The sequence below is a fragment of the Myxocyprinus asiaticus genome, chromosome 13 (genome assembly GCF_019703515.2).
Source record: "Myxocyprinus asiaticus isolate MX2 ecotype Aquarium Trade chromosome 13, UBuf_Myxa_2, whole genome shotgun sequence".
Taxonomy (NCBI): Eukaryota; Metazoa; Chordata; class Actinopteri; order Cypriniformes; family Catostomidae; genus Myxocyprinus; species Myxocyprinus asiaticus.
This window is the reverse complement of record NC_059356.1, coordinates 37,012,365-37,027,706: the sequence shown is the minus strand read 5'-3', so window position 1 is coordinate 37,027,706 and position 15,342 is coordinate 37,012,365. Positions and strand designations below refer to the sequence as shown.

General features: G+C 39.3%; 1 protein-coding gene across 3 annotated transcripts in view; it reads left to right on the top strand.

Moving 5' to 3' along the window:
- The first annotated feature begins 19 nt into the window (after positions 1-19).
- Positions 20-15,342, top strand: part of LOC127450563 (ataxin-7-like protein 3) — a 24,288-nt gene continuing 8,965 nt past the window's right edge. For 2 of the 3 annotated variants that reach the window (XM_051714793.1, XM_051714791.1), the window contains exons 1-10: positions 23-244; positions 1,390-1,489; positions 1,579-1,711; positions 1,849-2,020; positions 4,579-4,676; positions 4,842-4,864; positions 4,978-5,023; positions 12,726-12,763; positions 12,871-12,939; positions 13,532-13,575. In XM_051714793.1, the coding sequence (XP_051570753.1) occupies positions 1,439-1,489; positions 1,579-1,711; positions 1,849-2,020; positions 4,579-4,676; positions 4,842-4,864; positions 4,978-5,023; positions 12,726-12,763; positions 12,871-12,939; positions 13,532-13,575 (674 nt within the window). In that variant the 5' untranslated portion in view covers positions 23-244; positions 1,390-1,438. Of the gene's footprint in view, positions 245-1,389; positions 1,490-1,578; positions 1,712-1,848; positions 2,021-4,578; positions 4,677-4,841; positions 4,865-4,977; positions 5,024-12,725; positions 12,764-12,870; positions 12,940-13,531; positions 13,576-15,342 lie in introns of all 3 variants that reach the window. The other variant, XM_051714792.1, reaches the window with a different exon arrangement.

Here is a 15,342-nt window from a genome sequence, read left to right as displayed (position 1 = left end):
TCAGATCGCTAGTTGGCTAGTGATGTCTGACGGGGCCCGTCATGGCAGCGTTCTTTTATTTTCTTACATCATCTGTGCTCGAGCGCCTCATTCAACGAGACATTTAATCGTTTTAGTAAGGCAATATTTCTACTATCTTCATACGTAGGCGTATGTTTTAGACATGTCGGTTCTCTTGAATACATAGCTAAATACGAGAACAGCAGCTCCGTGAATGACACAAGACCCGGCCCGTTTAGTCTGGGTAAGTAGAGACAATTTAAACTCGAGCGCTACAGATCTCTTTTACAGCGCTGCGACGTCAATATAAGTTACAGTGTATCAGATTTCCCCGCATCTTTGTAACAATTTTGCCGAAGCCCGCCCTCCATATGAAAAGACATATCCGAGAGAAAATATGACAGTAGCAAATGTCAGCTGTGTTACCTCTGTAAACAGCATGCTACAAACTGACAGGTTTAATAGGTTTAAACCCAGGGGCTAATGGTTATAAATTACTGGCTCCGTTTTATCTTATTTACTCGTTTTTCCATGTGGCTACTGTATTTCCTTTAAGTGTGTCAGCTTGTTTTGAATATGGCAAAAATAATAATAATAATAATAATTATGACGAGTATGTCGTGAAATGGAGTTGATGGTATGGAAAATTTGAGTCTTAGCTGGTTTTTAGCCCCACCCAAAAATAAAAATTCTCTCATCATTTACTCACCCTCATGCCATCCCAATGTCGATGACTTTCTTTCATCTACAGCACACAAATGAAGATTTTTAGAAGAATTTTTCAGCTCTGTTGGTCCTCGCAATGAAAATGTATGGTGACCAGAACTCAGAAGGTCCAAAAAGCACATAAAGGCAGCATAAAAGAAATCCATAAGACTCTAGTGGTTAAATCCATGTCTTTTGAAGCGATATGATGAGTGTGGGTTAGAAACAGATCAATATTTAAGTCCTTTTTGCTATAAATATCCACCTTTGACCAGTACTGACCAGTAGGTGGCAGTATGCACGAAGAATGTGAATCGCCTCAAAAAAAGAAAGAATGTGGAAGTAAAAGTGTAAGTGGAGCTTTATAGTAAAAAAGGACTTCTATATTGATCTGTTTCTCACATACACCTATAATATCGCTTCTGAAGATATGGATTTAACCACTGGAGTCATATGGATTACTTTTATGCTACCTTAGTGCCTTCATGTGCTTTTTGTACCTTCTGAGTTCTAGCCACCATTCACTTGCATTGTATGGACTAAGAGAGCTGAGATCCACCCCTGGTTCGATAGAGAGACAACCACTTGCCCCTGCCCCCTTTTTCTTTAATAGTCGATAAAAAGCAACAGATTTGACTGATGTAATACAGTATACCTATGTTTGATTTTTTTTGTGTTTTCAAGCACTTTCTCTATGTCGACAATGAGAGTTCCCCTACTATAGTTGTTGCAAATGAAAATGGACGAGATGTCTCTGTCAGGCCTGGATAACACCAAGCTAGAGGTAAAGAGTACAGTTAATGGACCTTTTTCATCAAACAAAAGTAGAACGAATTTAAATTGTTGTAATATCGTTTTGGTTGGCTCTTGTAGGCCTTGGCTCATGACGTTTACTCAGACCTAGTAGAAGATGCCTGTTTGGGGCTGTGTTTCGAGGTGCACAGGGCTGTCAAACAAGGCTATTTCTTTCTGGATGAAACGGACCAAGAAAGCATGAAGGATTTTGGTGAGTCAGTTACAATGTAATACAAAAACAAAAAAATCAAACACATGTGAGTTGTAATTTCTTCATCTTGTCATTGTTTTATTATCACTAAGGCCTGAGATGTAGACTTCTAAAACTTCATGCTCTGTCTGATGTAGAAATAGTGGACCAGCCAGGTGTTGACATCTTTGGGCAGGTGTACAACCAGTGGAAGAATAAAGAATGTGTGTGTCCAAACTGCAGCCGCAGTATAGCAGCTTCACGCTTTGCTCCTCATCTGGAGAAGTGTCTCGGGATGGGCCGCAACAGCAGCAGAATAGCAAACCGCAGGTCAGTCAGATTTGAAGGCTTGGAAAATACTGTAGTGCAGGAGTCTTGTTACTTTTATAGTGTCTTTTCCTGTCTCCCTCCACCTTTCTAGGCAAAAATGCCAAAGAAATAGAACTTAAAGGGATAGTTCACCCAGAAAAGAAAATTCTCTTCCTCATTCCATCACAGGTGTGTATGACTTTCTTTCTTCACCAGAACACATTTGAAGAAAAATATCTTGGCTCAGTAGGTCCTTAAAATGCAAGTGGATGGTGTTCAGACCTTTTGAAGCTCCAAAAATCACAGACAGTCAGCATAAACATCATTCATGCGACTCCAGCTGTTAAATGAATGTCTTCTAAAGCGACATGATCGCTTTTGGTGTGAAAAAAGATCAATATTTATGTACTTTTTAACTATAATCCAATGCTTCCAGTAAGCTTCACGAAAAGGTGGAGATCATGCGGTCTCTAGTGTGTTGCCATGTTACGGACATAATCTCACGTTCTCCACTCGGTTGAGACATCCAGGATAAGCACACAAATACACCATTGTGAGTAAAGAAAGAGATACAAATTCAGATCTAAACCAAAATCAACTAAGCTTTTTTACAGCGTTCCTCCTAAACAGTTGTAATCAGCGCTGCTCTTCCGGCTGTGACGCACATGTCTCTGTTATCGAGTGAACATGTCAACATGATTACGTCACACGCGCATACCGCTGCTGACCAGAAGAGATGATTTATAGTTTAAAAAGTACTTAAATATTTATATTTTTTGCACCAAAAGCGATCGTACCACTTTAGAAGACATTAACCGATGGAGTCGTATGGATGACTGTCTATGATTTTTGGCGCTTCAAAAGTTGGATCACCATCCACCTGCATTTTAAGGACCTACTGAGCAAAGATATTTTTATATTTTTTTTCAAATGTGTTTTGCTGAAGATAGAAAGTCATACACACCTGGAATATCATGAGAGTTAGTAAATGATGAGAGAATTTTCATTTTTGGGTGGACTATTCCTTTAAATGAAACAAAAGAGGAGCATTAAAGGTGGAGTAAGTCATTTTAATCCAATACACTTTTGGTCAAATTCCGTGAATATCTCTTCACGGTCCGCTAGCTGTCAATTCTGTGTGCGCACTGCAAAAAAATCTGGTGTTTGTACACAGCCCTGGCTCTGTAAATGGGAAAATAAACAAAGTGGATCGGACCAATCCACACAACACTATTGCCTGTGTATGAATTTGAGGGGCGGAGCTTCTGAAGGAGCACTGAAAGGAGGGGTGTGTTTGTTTTGGCTGTTGAGTTCAAATATCAACAGTCTTTCTCAGGAATCACTTACTCCACCTTTAAGGTCTTTCAGAATAATGGTGAACTATTCCTTTACTTTATAAAGTGTTCCATGTTTTTTGTTTTATTCAGTTGCACTAAGCTGAATGTTGAACATGCCATTTTAGTGAAATTTATTTATTTATTTTCCTCAGAGAATAGTTTTGGGAAGACATTAAAGGCCTGTTCACACCAAGTCCGCTTTTTCGGTACGAGTGTTTGTTCCTAACGAGCTTCTGTATGGTTACAAAACATTCCTATGTGCACATCAGGTCTGACAAATCGTCCATTGATAATCCAAAGGTTTTTTTATGGAGAGTGTTCAGATTTTTTATTTTTTCTTCGGACTGCAATGAAAACTGACTGACCAATGAGATAAGAGCTTTTGTCAGTCGCTAATCAACTGGCAAACACCGGCACGTGTGCAGCTGATGCACACCCCTGAAAATTATATAAATAAAAAGTTGCAATTCATGAACTTTTGTACTGCAAACATAAACCCGTTCTGTTTTTGAAAGTCTGTTTATCACTGTGCCTGTTATAATCTCATGGCATTAAAAATAGCAGTGAGATTCAGAAATTCATTTGCACTGAGCTCATAGAAAATCCCAGAAAAAGACTCTTTACATGCTATATTTTACTGAACACAAACAAATTGCAGAACCACACTGCTATTTTTATTGCGAGGATAATATGGTCTAAGTATTGCAATAATTTAAATAAATACCGTGAGCCAGTTTTTTCTCTTATATTATTTTTAATATTTTATACTATAACCTACTGTTATTCTTAATGTACATTATTTCACATGTATTTATATCACTGTGCCTTGTGTTATATTATCCAGGCATTATAAAAAGAGAAGTTCAGGTGTCAATTTGTATTATACTCATAGCAAAAATAAAAGCTTTAACAGCGTTTAATATATTAATTAAACAGCTGAAGGTGCAGACAGCAGACTGTTACAACAACAGCACCGCAACAGTGCCGCCTACTGTACAGGAGTGAAATAGTTTTTGTTTCATTTTTTTACAGACTCTGTGTGAATAGACTTTCCGTCAGAGGTTCGTCTTGCAAAATCGTCATGGATTTGGTGAGAACAGGCCTTAAGACATATGTACCAGTACTAATTATTTCCCAAAGAGTGGCCAGAAAATAATATTTTTTAGTCCCTTAAGGAAAATCTGACGGTTTAAAGAATTATAGGCTGTTTTTTTTTATTCATTAATTTATTTATTTTTACAGAATAGCCAACAGCAACAACACAAGCAAGTCAGAAAGTGATCAGGAAGACAATGATGATATCAATGACAATGACTGGTCCTATGGTTCAGAAAAGAAAGGTGAGCTCATCCAATCTGTTTTTCTCAGTTCCTCTCTCATGTCCCACACCTGTATCTGCCTTTTATGTTTACTCCTATTCCCTCTTTTTCTGTTGTCATCTAGCATTTGATTTGAAAAATAATTGATAATAGTATATAAACCTCTTATTTTTGTTTTTTTCACAGCCAAGAAGAGAAAGTCAGAGAAGGTATGAGAATAATTTTTGACATGAACCTGATGAAAATCCAAACCAAATGTTCTTTGTGAAATTGATACACTTTAAATATAAAAAATTGTAATTAAAGTATTTGTACTTTTTAGAATCCAAACTCTCCCAGGAGATCCAAATCTCTGAAGCACAAAAATGGTGAGTTTTTGGAATCTAGCTGGCAGTTGATGTGTTTATTCCAAGGTTATTATTGTAAACTAAAATAAAAACTAAAACTAAATGTATTTATTTTTTTCGTAAACTGAAATTAAAGAAAAAATAACAATTGGAAAAACTATAACTAAACTAAATAAAAATTCATGGCTCTGAAACTTACTGAAATAAAATAAAAATAAACTGGAATAAGATTTAGTTCCATTACGACTCAGTACACTTGACACTGCGTTTGCCAACGCATATTGGGAGTTGTCCTTCCACACGACCTAGTTGAAACCTCTCTACAATAACGCCAGTATTCTAATATTGGCTATGATGTTTGAGCCCCGCCCTTTTAGGTGCGAAGCTGTCCGCTATAAAAGCAGGCGCACAAACACCATTCCTCAGAATTTTATTCCTTCAAGACAGCGATTCATCTCTCATCTAGAAGCCCTCTGCTGCTTCACTGTCGACTACACGAGTCAGCGGGCAGGATCTTCACATCATCAAGAAGACTCTCCACTCCCCTGCAGTGCTCCAGCGAACATTACTCCACCTCGCTGACGCTTCGCTGGTGAACGGGCCACTTTAGCATCCTGATTCCCCGCAACCCTTCGGCAGGGGTTGTGTATCCTTATAAGCAATTGTATATTGTTATATTGTGTATATATTTATATGCCCACTCTGTGAATCGCCCTCGTACTGAGGGACGATTCGGCCACCTGCGCCCTCCCAACCGCCTCTTCTGTGACAGCCAAGGGATCACACGAGGAGGCACGGCAGGGCCACGAGGTGGAGCAGGATGAATTTGAGGTGGTCCTCGTGCCGGCACACGGGCCACGCAGTGATTACATCCTCTCTAATATGGATCACGGGGAAGAAAACGGTTATGAAAACCTGGCTGAAAACCCCACACCATCTGCCTCAGTGCCGCCAAATGTCACCACCGAGCCGCTGGTAAAGCCACGCAAGGCATGGCCCAAACTGAGGCAGCCGCCTCAGCGCAAGCCCTGACACACAATACTGTTCCCCTCTTCCCTACTGCTGTTTGTCGGAAAAGGAATATTGTTGTTCAAAATGTTGTTCAATATGTTGTTTTCTGTGTCTCACATTAATCACATGCAGTAAAGTTTGCACATTATGCACAACCGCTTCCCAATGGTGAGCGGCCCATTATAATCATGTATGAACATACAAAGATTGTAAAAAGAGTACAGCGCTCACACTTTTTCAATAAAGGGCTTTCCTACTTCAAAGCCCACATATTTTGCACAAACGCTTCCCAATGGTGAGCGGCGCATTATATCTTGTAATGAATTACAAAGATTGAAAAAAGATTCCAGTGCTCTTTGCACATGCATGAGATGCTCACGCTTTTTCAATAAAGAGCTTTCCCTCTTCAAAGCCTCACATTATGGGCAACTGCATCCCAACGGTGAGCGGCACATTATATCATGTTATGAACATACCAAATTGCCCTCTTTCCCATTACACAGATGCGTGGCGAGATCTTACTGGCATTCCGACTGGGTGCTAAAAAAACACCCACGGTTCTGTCCAAAGATGCAGCAGTGTTATGAGCCGAAATACACAATCTTCTCGCAAAGAATGCGATAGAGATTGTTTCATATGAATTAAGAAGCCTGCAGTCCCGCTGTGCATATGCGTGGCAAGTCCTCATGGGCTCGTCAGAGCTGGTGTTTACAACGATCGAGCGCAATCTGTGGTCTGACCACACAATATGCCAGTGTTGTGTGCACAGACTGCATCACACACAGCGGGATTTACAGACGTTATTTTCTCGTTCCGGAGAAGGAAGGCGGGCTTCGGCTCATTCTAGTTCTGATATGCTTGAATCGCGCACTCGCAACGCGCTCATTCAAAATGTTAACTCAGAAACAGGTCTTATCACACATCCGTCCTCAAGACTGATTTGCATCAATAGATCTGAAGGACGCGTACATCATGTACCAATTGCACCGCGTTACAGGCAGCTTTTGAGGGAACTGTGTATCAATTTAAAGTCCTTCATTTCAGTCTGTCTCTGGCTCCCCGCATGTTCACAAAATGTATCGATGCGGTGCTCGCCCCATTGAAAATGAACGGTGTGTGTGTTTTGATTTTCCTCAGTGATTTGGTTATTACTAGCCAATTAGAGGCACTACTGAGCAAACACAGAGACTTGCTGCTTTGCCATATGGAAAATCTGGTCTGATGTCAACTGGGCAAAAAGCTCACTTTTCCCCATCCAGTAAATCTCCTTTTTAGGAGTTCATGCATACGCACCTCCTAAACGACCGCATACAGACCATTCTTGGGTGTCTGTTTCAGTTCAAACTGAAAAAAATTACCACTGAAGTCATTTCATTTTCATGTGCATTGCGGTAACTCACCACTGTCTGGCTACTCTAGCACCATGGACAACGCCAGCCTTCTACCAACAGGGTGTTAGGCTGGGTCAAGGTTTCAGAAAGAAATTGCTGACCACAAATGCATCCAACACAGGTTGGGGCATGGGGGTGTGTAATGGGTGCCCAACTTTCGACATCTGGAAACCATGTCAACCGCCTAGAGCTATTGGCTGTCTTTCTAGATTTGAGAGCTTTTCATTCTGATATTGTGAATCACCACATTCGGATTAGTTCGGACAACACAACAGTAGTGGCATATATATGTCGCCATGATGCGCTGGTCCATGTATGGCTGGCGAAACGCAAGTATGCGCTTCCCCGGGTGCGCCTCCATTCTATCATCAGCAAAATCCGAGCGGACATGGAAACAGTTCTGTTAATTGCACCGAAATGGCCCAATCAGCCATGGTTTCCGGAAATGATAGAAATGTTATACAGCTTGCCATGGGAAATAATGCTGAGGAGGGATCTCCTCTCTCTGGCGCAAGGCACAATCTGAACAGAGCGTGCTAAATGTGCCAGAACTGACTCATTCATAGTCACAGACACCATTTTACAGGCCAGAGCGCCATCCACGAGATGCCTCTACGCGCTAAAATGGAATGTGTTCACTAATTGGTGTCTTTCACATGGCACAGGCCTAGTAAACTCCCCCATACATGAAATTCTCATATTTCTTCAAGAGCCATTAGTTGCAGAATTCACTCTGTCAACTCTCAAAGTTTTTGTGGCGACTATATCTGCGTATCATGCACCTGAAGCCGGTGCAACTATAGGCAAACATGATTTAATCATAAAGTTCCTTAGAGGAGCAAGATGATTAAATCCACCTTGGCCGACTACAGTCCCGACGTGGGACCTAACTTTGGTCCTAAAAGCGCTTGCAGGCCCCCCCCCCCGAGCCTTTGGTTTGACTTGCACATGCTCTCCATTAAGACCGCACTACTGCTGGCTCTGTTCACAGTAAAACGATTCGGTGACTTACATGCATTATCAATTAACAATTCATGTCTGGAGTTTGGCCCTGGTCTTTCAGAAGCCACTGTCAAACCCAGAAAAGGCTATGTGCCTAAGGTTCTAACCACCCTTCAGAGCACAGGTGGTTCCCTCCTCCATTTAATTCGGATGTGGAACAATCCTTGCATTTGTTATGCCCTGTGCTGGTGCTACACGCATACGCTGCGCGCACCTGCCAGTTCAGACTGTCTGATCAGCTCTTTGTGTGCAATGGAGGACGTGCAAAAGGAAAGTCCGTCTCCAAGCAAAGACTTCTCACTGGATCGTTGATGCGATTGCCCTGGCTTACGAGTCGCAGGGTAAGATTTGCCCAATTGGTGTTAAGCACATGCAACTAGAGGCATGGCCTCCTCATGGGCATGGACGAATGGTGTGTCTTTACAAGACATATGTTTTGCAGCAGGATGGTCTTCTCAAAACACATTTGCAAGGTTTTACAACCTTCACAAGTCCTCTCTGTTTAGAGCACTTGCTATTTGTTTGCCAAACATATACTTATGCCCCTCCCTTTAAGTGCAGGCTATCCATCATTTTACACAAGTCACAAGCACTTTTATTATAAATAAATTCCCTTCCCGACTAGGTTCGTGAAGGGGTTAATTCATACTATATGACTATAGTTCATATATTTGTTCTGAGTGCTCCCCTCCTGGCCCAACATGAGGGTCACTCACTTGCAGCATACTCAGGTCAGTCGCCGTCCCGCGGGACTGTGGCATTATGTTTCCTCTCTGGATGATAATGTTGTGTAGTGTGGCATGATGGGATTCTGTTCCCCATATGCATTAGCAAATGCAATGTCAAATGTACTAAGTCGTAAGGGAATGTTTCGGTTACGTACGTAAACTCGGTTCCCTGAGACGAAGGGAACAAGACATTGCGAACACTGGCCACACTACAAGATGCAGAGTTCTTTTGAGGTGTGAGCGATGCGCTCCTTGTCCCTCAGGCAGAAAATTCTGAGGAATGGTGTATGTGGGCCTGCATTTATAGTGAACAGTTTCGCGCCTAAAAGGGCGGGGCTCAAACACCATAGCCAATATTAGAATATTGGCTATTGTAGAGGGGTTTCAACTAGGTCCTGTGGAAGGACACTCCCCATGTGCATTAGCAAACGCAGTGTCTCGTTACCTTCGTCTCAGGGAACTGAGGTTACGTACGTAACCTAGACGTTTTTGTTTTTGTTGCGGTATGTTTTTAAACCTTTAAAAAACCTCATTATATCAGCAACAGAGCGAGAATCACTACCAGAAAGGCAAAGAAGGTAGGCTAGATAAAAGTATTTTTACTCGTTCTGTCTTACTCTGTCAATCTGTGATTTGTTTAACATTTAATTTGGAACTGGTAAAGAGTTTGGTTTGAAGTTCTTTAACTAACAGGTGGCTTTTTGTGCGCTCACATGCGCGTGTGCTCCGAGAACACTCGTAATGCGGATACGCGCCTGAAATACATTTCAAAATTCCGCCAAAATGCTCTTGGTGAGGTATTCATGTAAACTCAGAGAGTGATGTCTAAAGGGAATGTAAACAGTGGGGAAAAACTGATTTGTATCAAAGCATCAGACTTGCAAGTGTTAATGTAAACTTATAGACCTGCTGCTGTCTGTGTGTTGTTAATTTGAAACAACCATAATAAGAAAACCACTCACTGTTCTTGGCTGGATAACTTTATTAGCTTTAAAAAATGATTAATGTATTATACAGCACACTATACAGCGATAACCAGAAGTAGTTTTATTTAGCATTTTATTCTGAATGTTTATTGAATACTTGATACTGCTGTTAAAAACATTTAAAGCTGTTAACAAAAGTACTGTTTTCTTAATTTTGTATTTTTTGTTTTATTTTAATTAATTTCTATTCATTGCTGTATTGTTATTTTATTACTGACTGTTTAGTAGTCTTTAATAATTATTTAAGTACAATTATTACAAAGCAGAATCGTTATTGTTATTATTTATTGTGATATGCTGGTATCAAGAATTGTAAAATTTCACTAACAACTACAGAAATGTTGGTATTGTGACAGGTTGAAGTCATTCAAACTCATTTTTTAAACACCACAGATTTAATATTAGCAAACTATAATTTTGGCAAGCAGTTTAGGACATCTGCTTTGTGCATGACACAAGTAATTTTTACAACAATTGTTACAGACAGATTGTTTCACTTTTAATTGACTATATCACAATTCCAGTGGGTCAGAAATTTACATACACTAAGTTAACTGTGCCTTTAAGCAGCTTGTAAAATTCCAGAAAATGATGTCAAGCTTTTAGACAATTAGCCAATTAGCTTCTGATAGGAGGTGTACTGAATTGAAGGTGCACCTGTGGATGTATTTTAAGGCCTACCTTCAAACTCAGTGCCTCTTTGCTTGACATCATGGGAAAATCAAAAGAAATCAACCTCAGAAATTTTTTTTGGACTCCACAAGTCTGGTCCATTCTTAGGAGCAATTTCCAAACGCCTGAAGGTACCACGTTCGTCTGTACAAACAATAGTACGCAAGTATAAACACCATGGGACCACGCAGCCATCATACCGCTCAGGAAGGAGATGCATTCTGTCTACTAGAGATGAACGTAGTTTGGTATGAAAAGTGCAAATCAATCCCAGAACAACGGCAAAGGACCTTGTGAAGATGCTGTAGGAAACAGGTAGACAAGTATCTATATCCACAGTAAAACGAGTCCTATATCGAAATAACCTGAAAGGCTGCTCAGCAAGGAAGAAGCCACTGCTCCAAAACCACCATAAAAAAGCCAGACTACAGTTTGCAAGTGCACATGGGGACAAAGATCTTACTTTTTGGAGAAATTTCCTGTGGTCTGATGAAAAAATGTTAACTGTTTGGCCATAATGACCATCATTATGTTTGGAGGGAAAAGGGTGAGGCTTGCAAGCCGAAGAACATCATCCCAACCGTGAAGCAGGGGGGTGCCAGCATCATGTTGTGGGGGTGCTTTGCTGTAGGAGGGACTGGTGCACTTCACAAAATAGATGGCATCATAAGGAAGGAAAATGATGTGGATATATTGAAGCAACATCTCAAGACATCAGCCAGGAAGTTAAAGCTCGGTTGCAAAAGGGTCTGCCAAATGGTCAGTGACCACAAGCATACCTCCAAAGTTGTGGCAAAATGGCTTAAGAACAACAAAGTCAAGGTATTGGAGTGGCCATCACAAAGCCCTGACATCAGTCCGGTAGAAAATTTGTGGGCAGAACTGAAAAAGTGTGTGCGAGCAAGGAGGCCTACAAACCTGACTCTCAGTTCTGTCTGAAGGAATGGGTCAAAATTTCAGCAACTGAGAAGCTTGTGGAAGGCTCACCAAAACGTTTGACCCAAGTTAAACAATTTAAAGGCAATGCTACCAAATACTAACAAAGTGTATGTAAACTTCTGACCCACTGGGAATGTGATAAAAAGAAATAAAAGCTGAAATAAAAAATTTCTCTGCTATTATTCTGACATTTCACATTCGTAAAATAGTGATCCTAACTGACCTAAGACAGGGAATGTTTTCTACAATTAAATGTCAGGAATTGTGAAAAACTTTAAATGTTTAAAGTTTAAATGTATTTGGCTAAGGTGTATGTAAACTTCTGACTTCAACTGTATTTTTGTTTTTGGTAGATCTTGCTGCAATAATATGAAAAAGTAGATCTCATTCTATAGAAGTGTGAGCACCCCCACTGTAGATAATGGAATGAACTACATGGAGATGGAGGCTTTTCTTTCTTTGACTACCGTACATAACGTAACTACCATATGACAATAGCCTCCTCCCCTACCCAGTGCAGTTTACATTTCTGTTGCAGAGAATCGAGTTGATTGCATAAGTGTACTGTCAGCAGGGCCGTTTCTAAGCATGTGGGGGTCCTAAGCGAAATCCTACTTGGAGACCACCAGCAATAATATTATTTACAAATTGGACATTGGGGAGTCCAGCAATATGACCTACATTATACAAATGTCTGTTTTCCTCATTTTCCAATATCTCTTAATATAAATACTAAAATAAAAACTAAATATAATGAAAAACAAAAAAAAAATAACAAAACCAAAACTAACAAAGAGCCAACAAACAAAATGAAAACTAAACTAAATTGGAGTGAAAAATTGAAAATAAAATAGAAATAAAAACTAAATTAAAAATTAAAAACTATTATAACCTTGGTTTATTCTTTGCTCTAGTTCACTACATGACCGTACGGAAAGCTGAGGATCAATTTGTGAATTTCTTTCAAACCATTTCTCTTTTTGTCTCTCTACAGGAGAGCTCAGCAGTAGTGTAAATTCAGACCTTTACAAGGTGAGGTGATTTAAAGTTCTTTAAACATGTCAGTGTCACAACATTGAACTCTGGTTCTCTTGCAATACTTATTAAAGCAATATTGTTTCACTCTGTCACCCCTGCAGTATAACTACAATTCTGGCATTAGCTATGAGACTTTGGGACCTGAGGAGCTGCGATCTATACTGACTACGGTAAACAGTCTTTCTTTTTCCTACAGCTTAAAACATCATCATTAAGGAATGATGCAAACAATACAACAGTAGTTTTGAACATTAATGATCAGAATAAACAGTATTTCCACCAAGTAATAAAAGTTTTTGTGCCTAAAATGTAAAGTGTGTAATTTCTGCAACATTAGCAGCAACAAATAGAATTGAAAGCTGTCTGTTTTAGTTGCGTGACTGGGCCAGACATGGCAGCATTGGCTCCACCTATGACGTGAGTTTCGGGCATGACTTGTTCATTTGAATAATGGAAGACAGAGGGAACGTTTGAATCTTATTTGAAAACTTTAATCATTTTTGCAATTTTGTCTTGTGCCAAAAGTGCCACAGAAATCACACACTTCACCTTTAGGGATTTAGGAATGTACCCTCACAGATTTTACTATTACAAACTAAATGTTGTGGGGAAAATTTTTTTTTGTCATCTTTATGATTTATGATGTATTTTGTAACCTCTGTGTGTGTGTGTATTGAGTCCCATTAATTACAGTAACATACCGGAAGAGTTTGGATCAGTCAAATAAATGCCTCTTGCTAACAGGCTCTCTTTTTGTCTCAGCAATGTGGGGTCGTATCGGAGCACACAAAGAAGATGTGCACTCGGTAAGAATTCACTCCATATTTTTAAACACACCAGAAGCAAAGAACCTTTTTTATGTGAACAATAAAAATAATCACAACATCTGTGATTTATTCTTACAAATGTACACTCATTCCATTGTGTGGTTGACTGTGCTGTGCTTTCACAAGTCATCTTTCCTTTGCCAGCAAAGAGTAAGTATATCTCCAGCTGTTTCAGCAGGCTTGTATTATAAAGAATACAGTTTATAAGCCAGAATGTCTGTAAAACCAGTCTAGAGAAACATTTTTACACTATGCTTAACCCTGGATTAACATCTTTTTTTAGCCCTGTGTTAAGGCAACATTTGACCCTGGATTAAGCAATGTTTCTCGCTTGTAATTTTGAAAAGGGGTTAGCACCACTTTTAACCCAGGGGTAAGCACCTTTCATGGCCAGAATAGATTATATTCTTGGCCGTCGTAGTCAGATGTCTGGTTAAACAAGTCTAAGAGAGACTAATAACGAGACCAGGGCTTTGGAGGTTTTAGGTCTGAATTTAGGGATGAACCAATATAGAAATTTTGGCTTATATCCTGTAATACTGTTTATATAATGGCTGATATCCGATATGACCGCTAGTATATACATCTGAAGTGATAGACTTATTCAGTATATCAGCCAGGGCTGCATTTTCCAAAAGTACCGCAAGCTTAAGTTGATCGTAGAGACTATTGGCGCCACTGGTTTCTACACTCTACTTAGGCTTGCGATGATTTAGGAAATGCAGCCGAGGCCAATTAAACGGCTGATATTTGGCCATTTTGTGATTATCAGCATCGGGCAATAACCATGTTCATTTGGCCGATAACAGAAGTGTCAACTTTCCCTTGTGTCCGTACCAGATAGTTCCAATAGATTGAATGGATCATCAGCACTTTCTGTTTTTTTAAGACTTTTTCTTTTGAAGTTTATGCAAATTTTAATAATTACTGCATCAATTGTTTTAGTTTTTTTGTCACTTTACAAATGTTGTGTACATCTGATTTGCTGTTGTAAATTGTATTGTTTATTGGCATTTATATCGGCCATCCTGCTCTCCAGACATCTGTATCAGCCATTGAAAAACCCATATCAGTCAACCACTATAAATCTGTACTGTCTTGCCTGATTTTGTTTAAAAGCTGTATTCATACTTAAATTTATTTTAAGAATTTTACACACTTGAGGTGAAATCGGCATCAAAATATCTTATAAAATATCCACAACGAATAGAATTGAAAGCTTTCTGTTTTAGTTGCCTGACTAGGCCAGACATTAATCAATTTTGCAGTTTTGACTTGTGCTAAAAGTGGCACAGAAATATAAATCTAATAATAAATAATAATAAATCTTCGAATAATAAATCTTCTGTTAAAGTGTTTGAATTGAAAAAAAAAAAAGATCCTTGGTATTATCTGCTTCCAATATCGGCCTAATCAAACTGATGCTTATAATTAATGCAAACAATAATATTAGTTGATACTACAGTTGAAGTCAGAAGTTTACATACACCTTAGCCAAATACATTTAAACTTTAAACATTTAAAGTTTTTCACAATTCCTGACATTTAATTGTAGAAAACATTCCCTGTCTTAGGTCAGTTAGGATCACTACTTTATTTTATGAATGTGAAGTGTCAGAATAATAGAAGAGAGAATGATTTATTTCAGCTTTTATTTCTTTCATCATATTCCCAGTGGGTCAGAAGTTTACATACATTTTGTTAGTATTTGGTAGCATTGCCATGGGTCACACGCTTTGGCTAGAC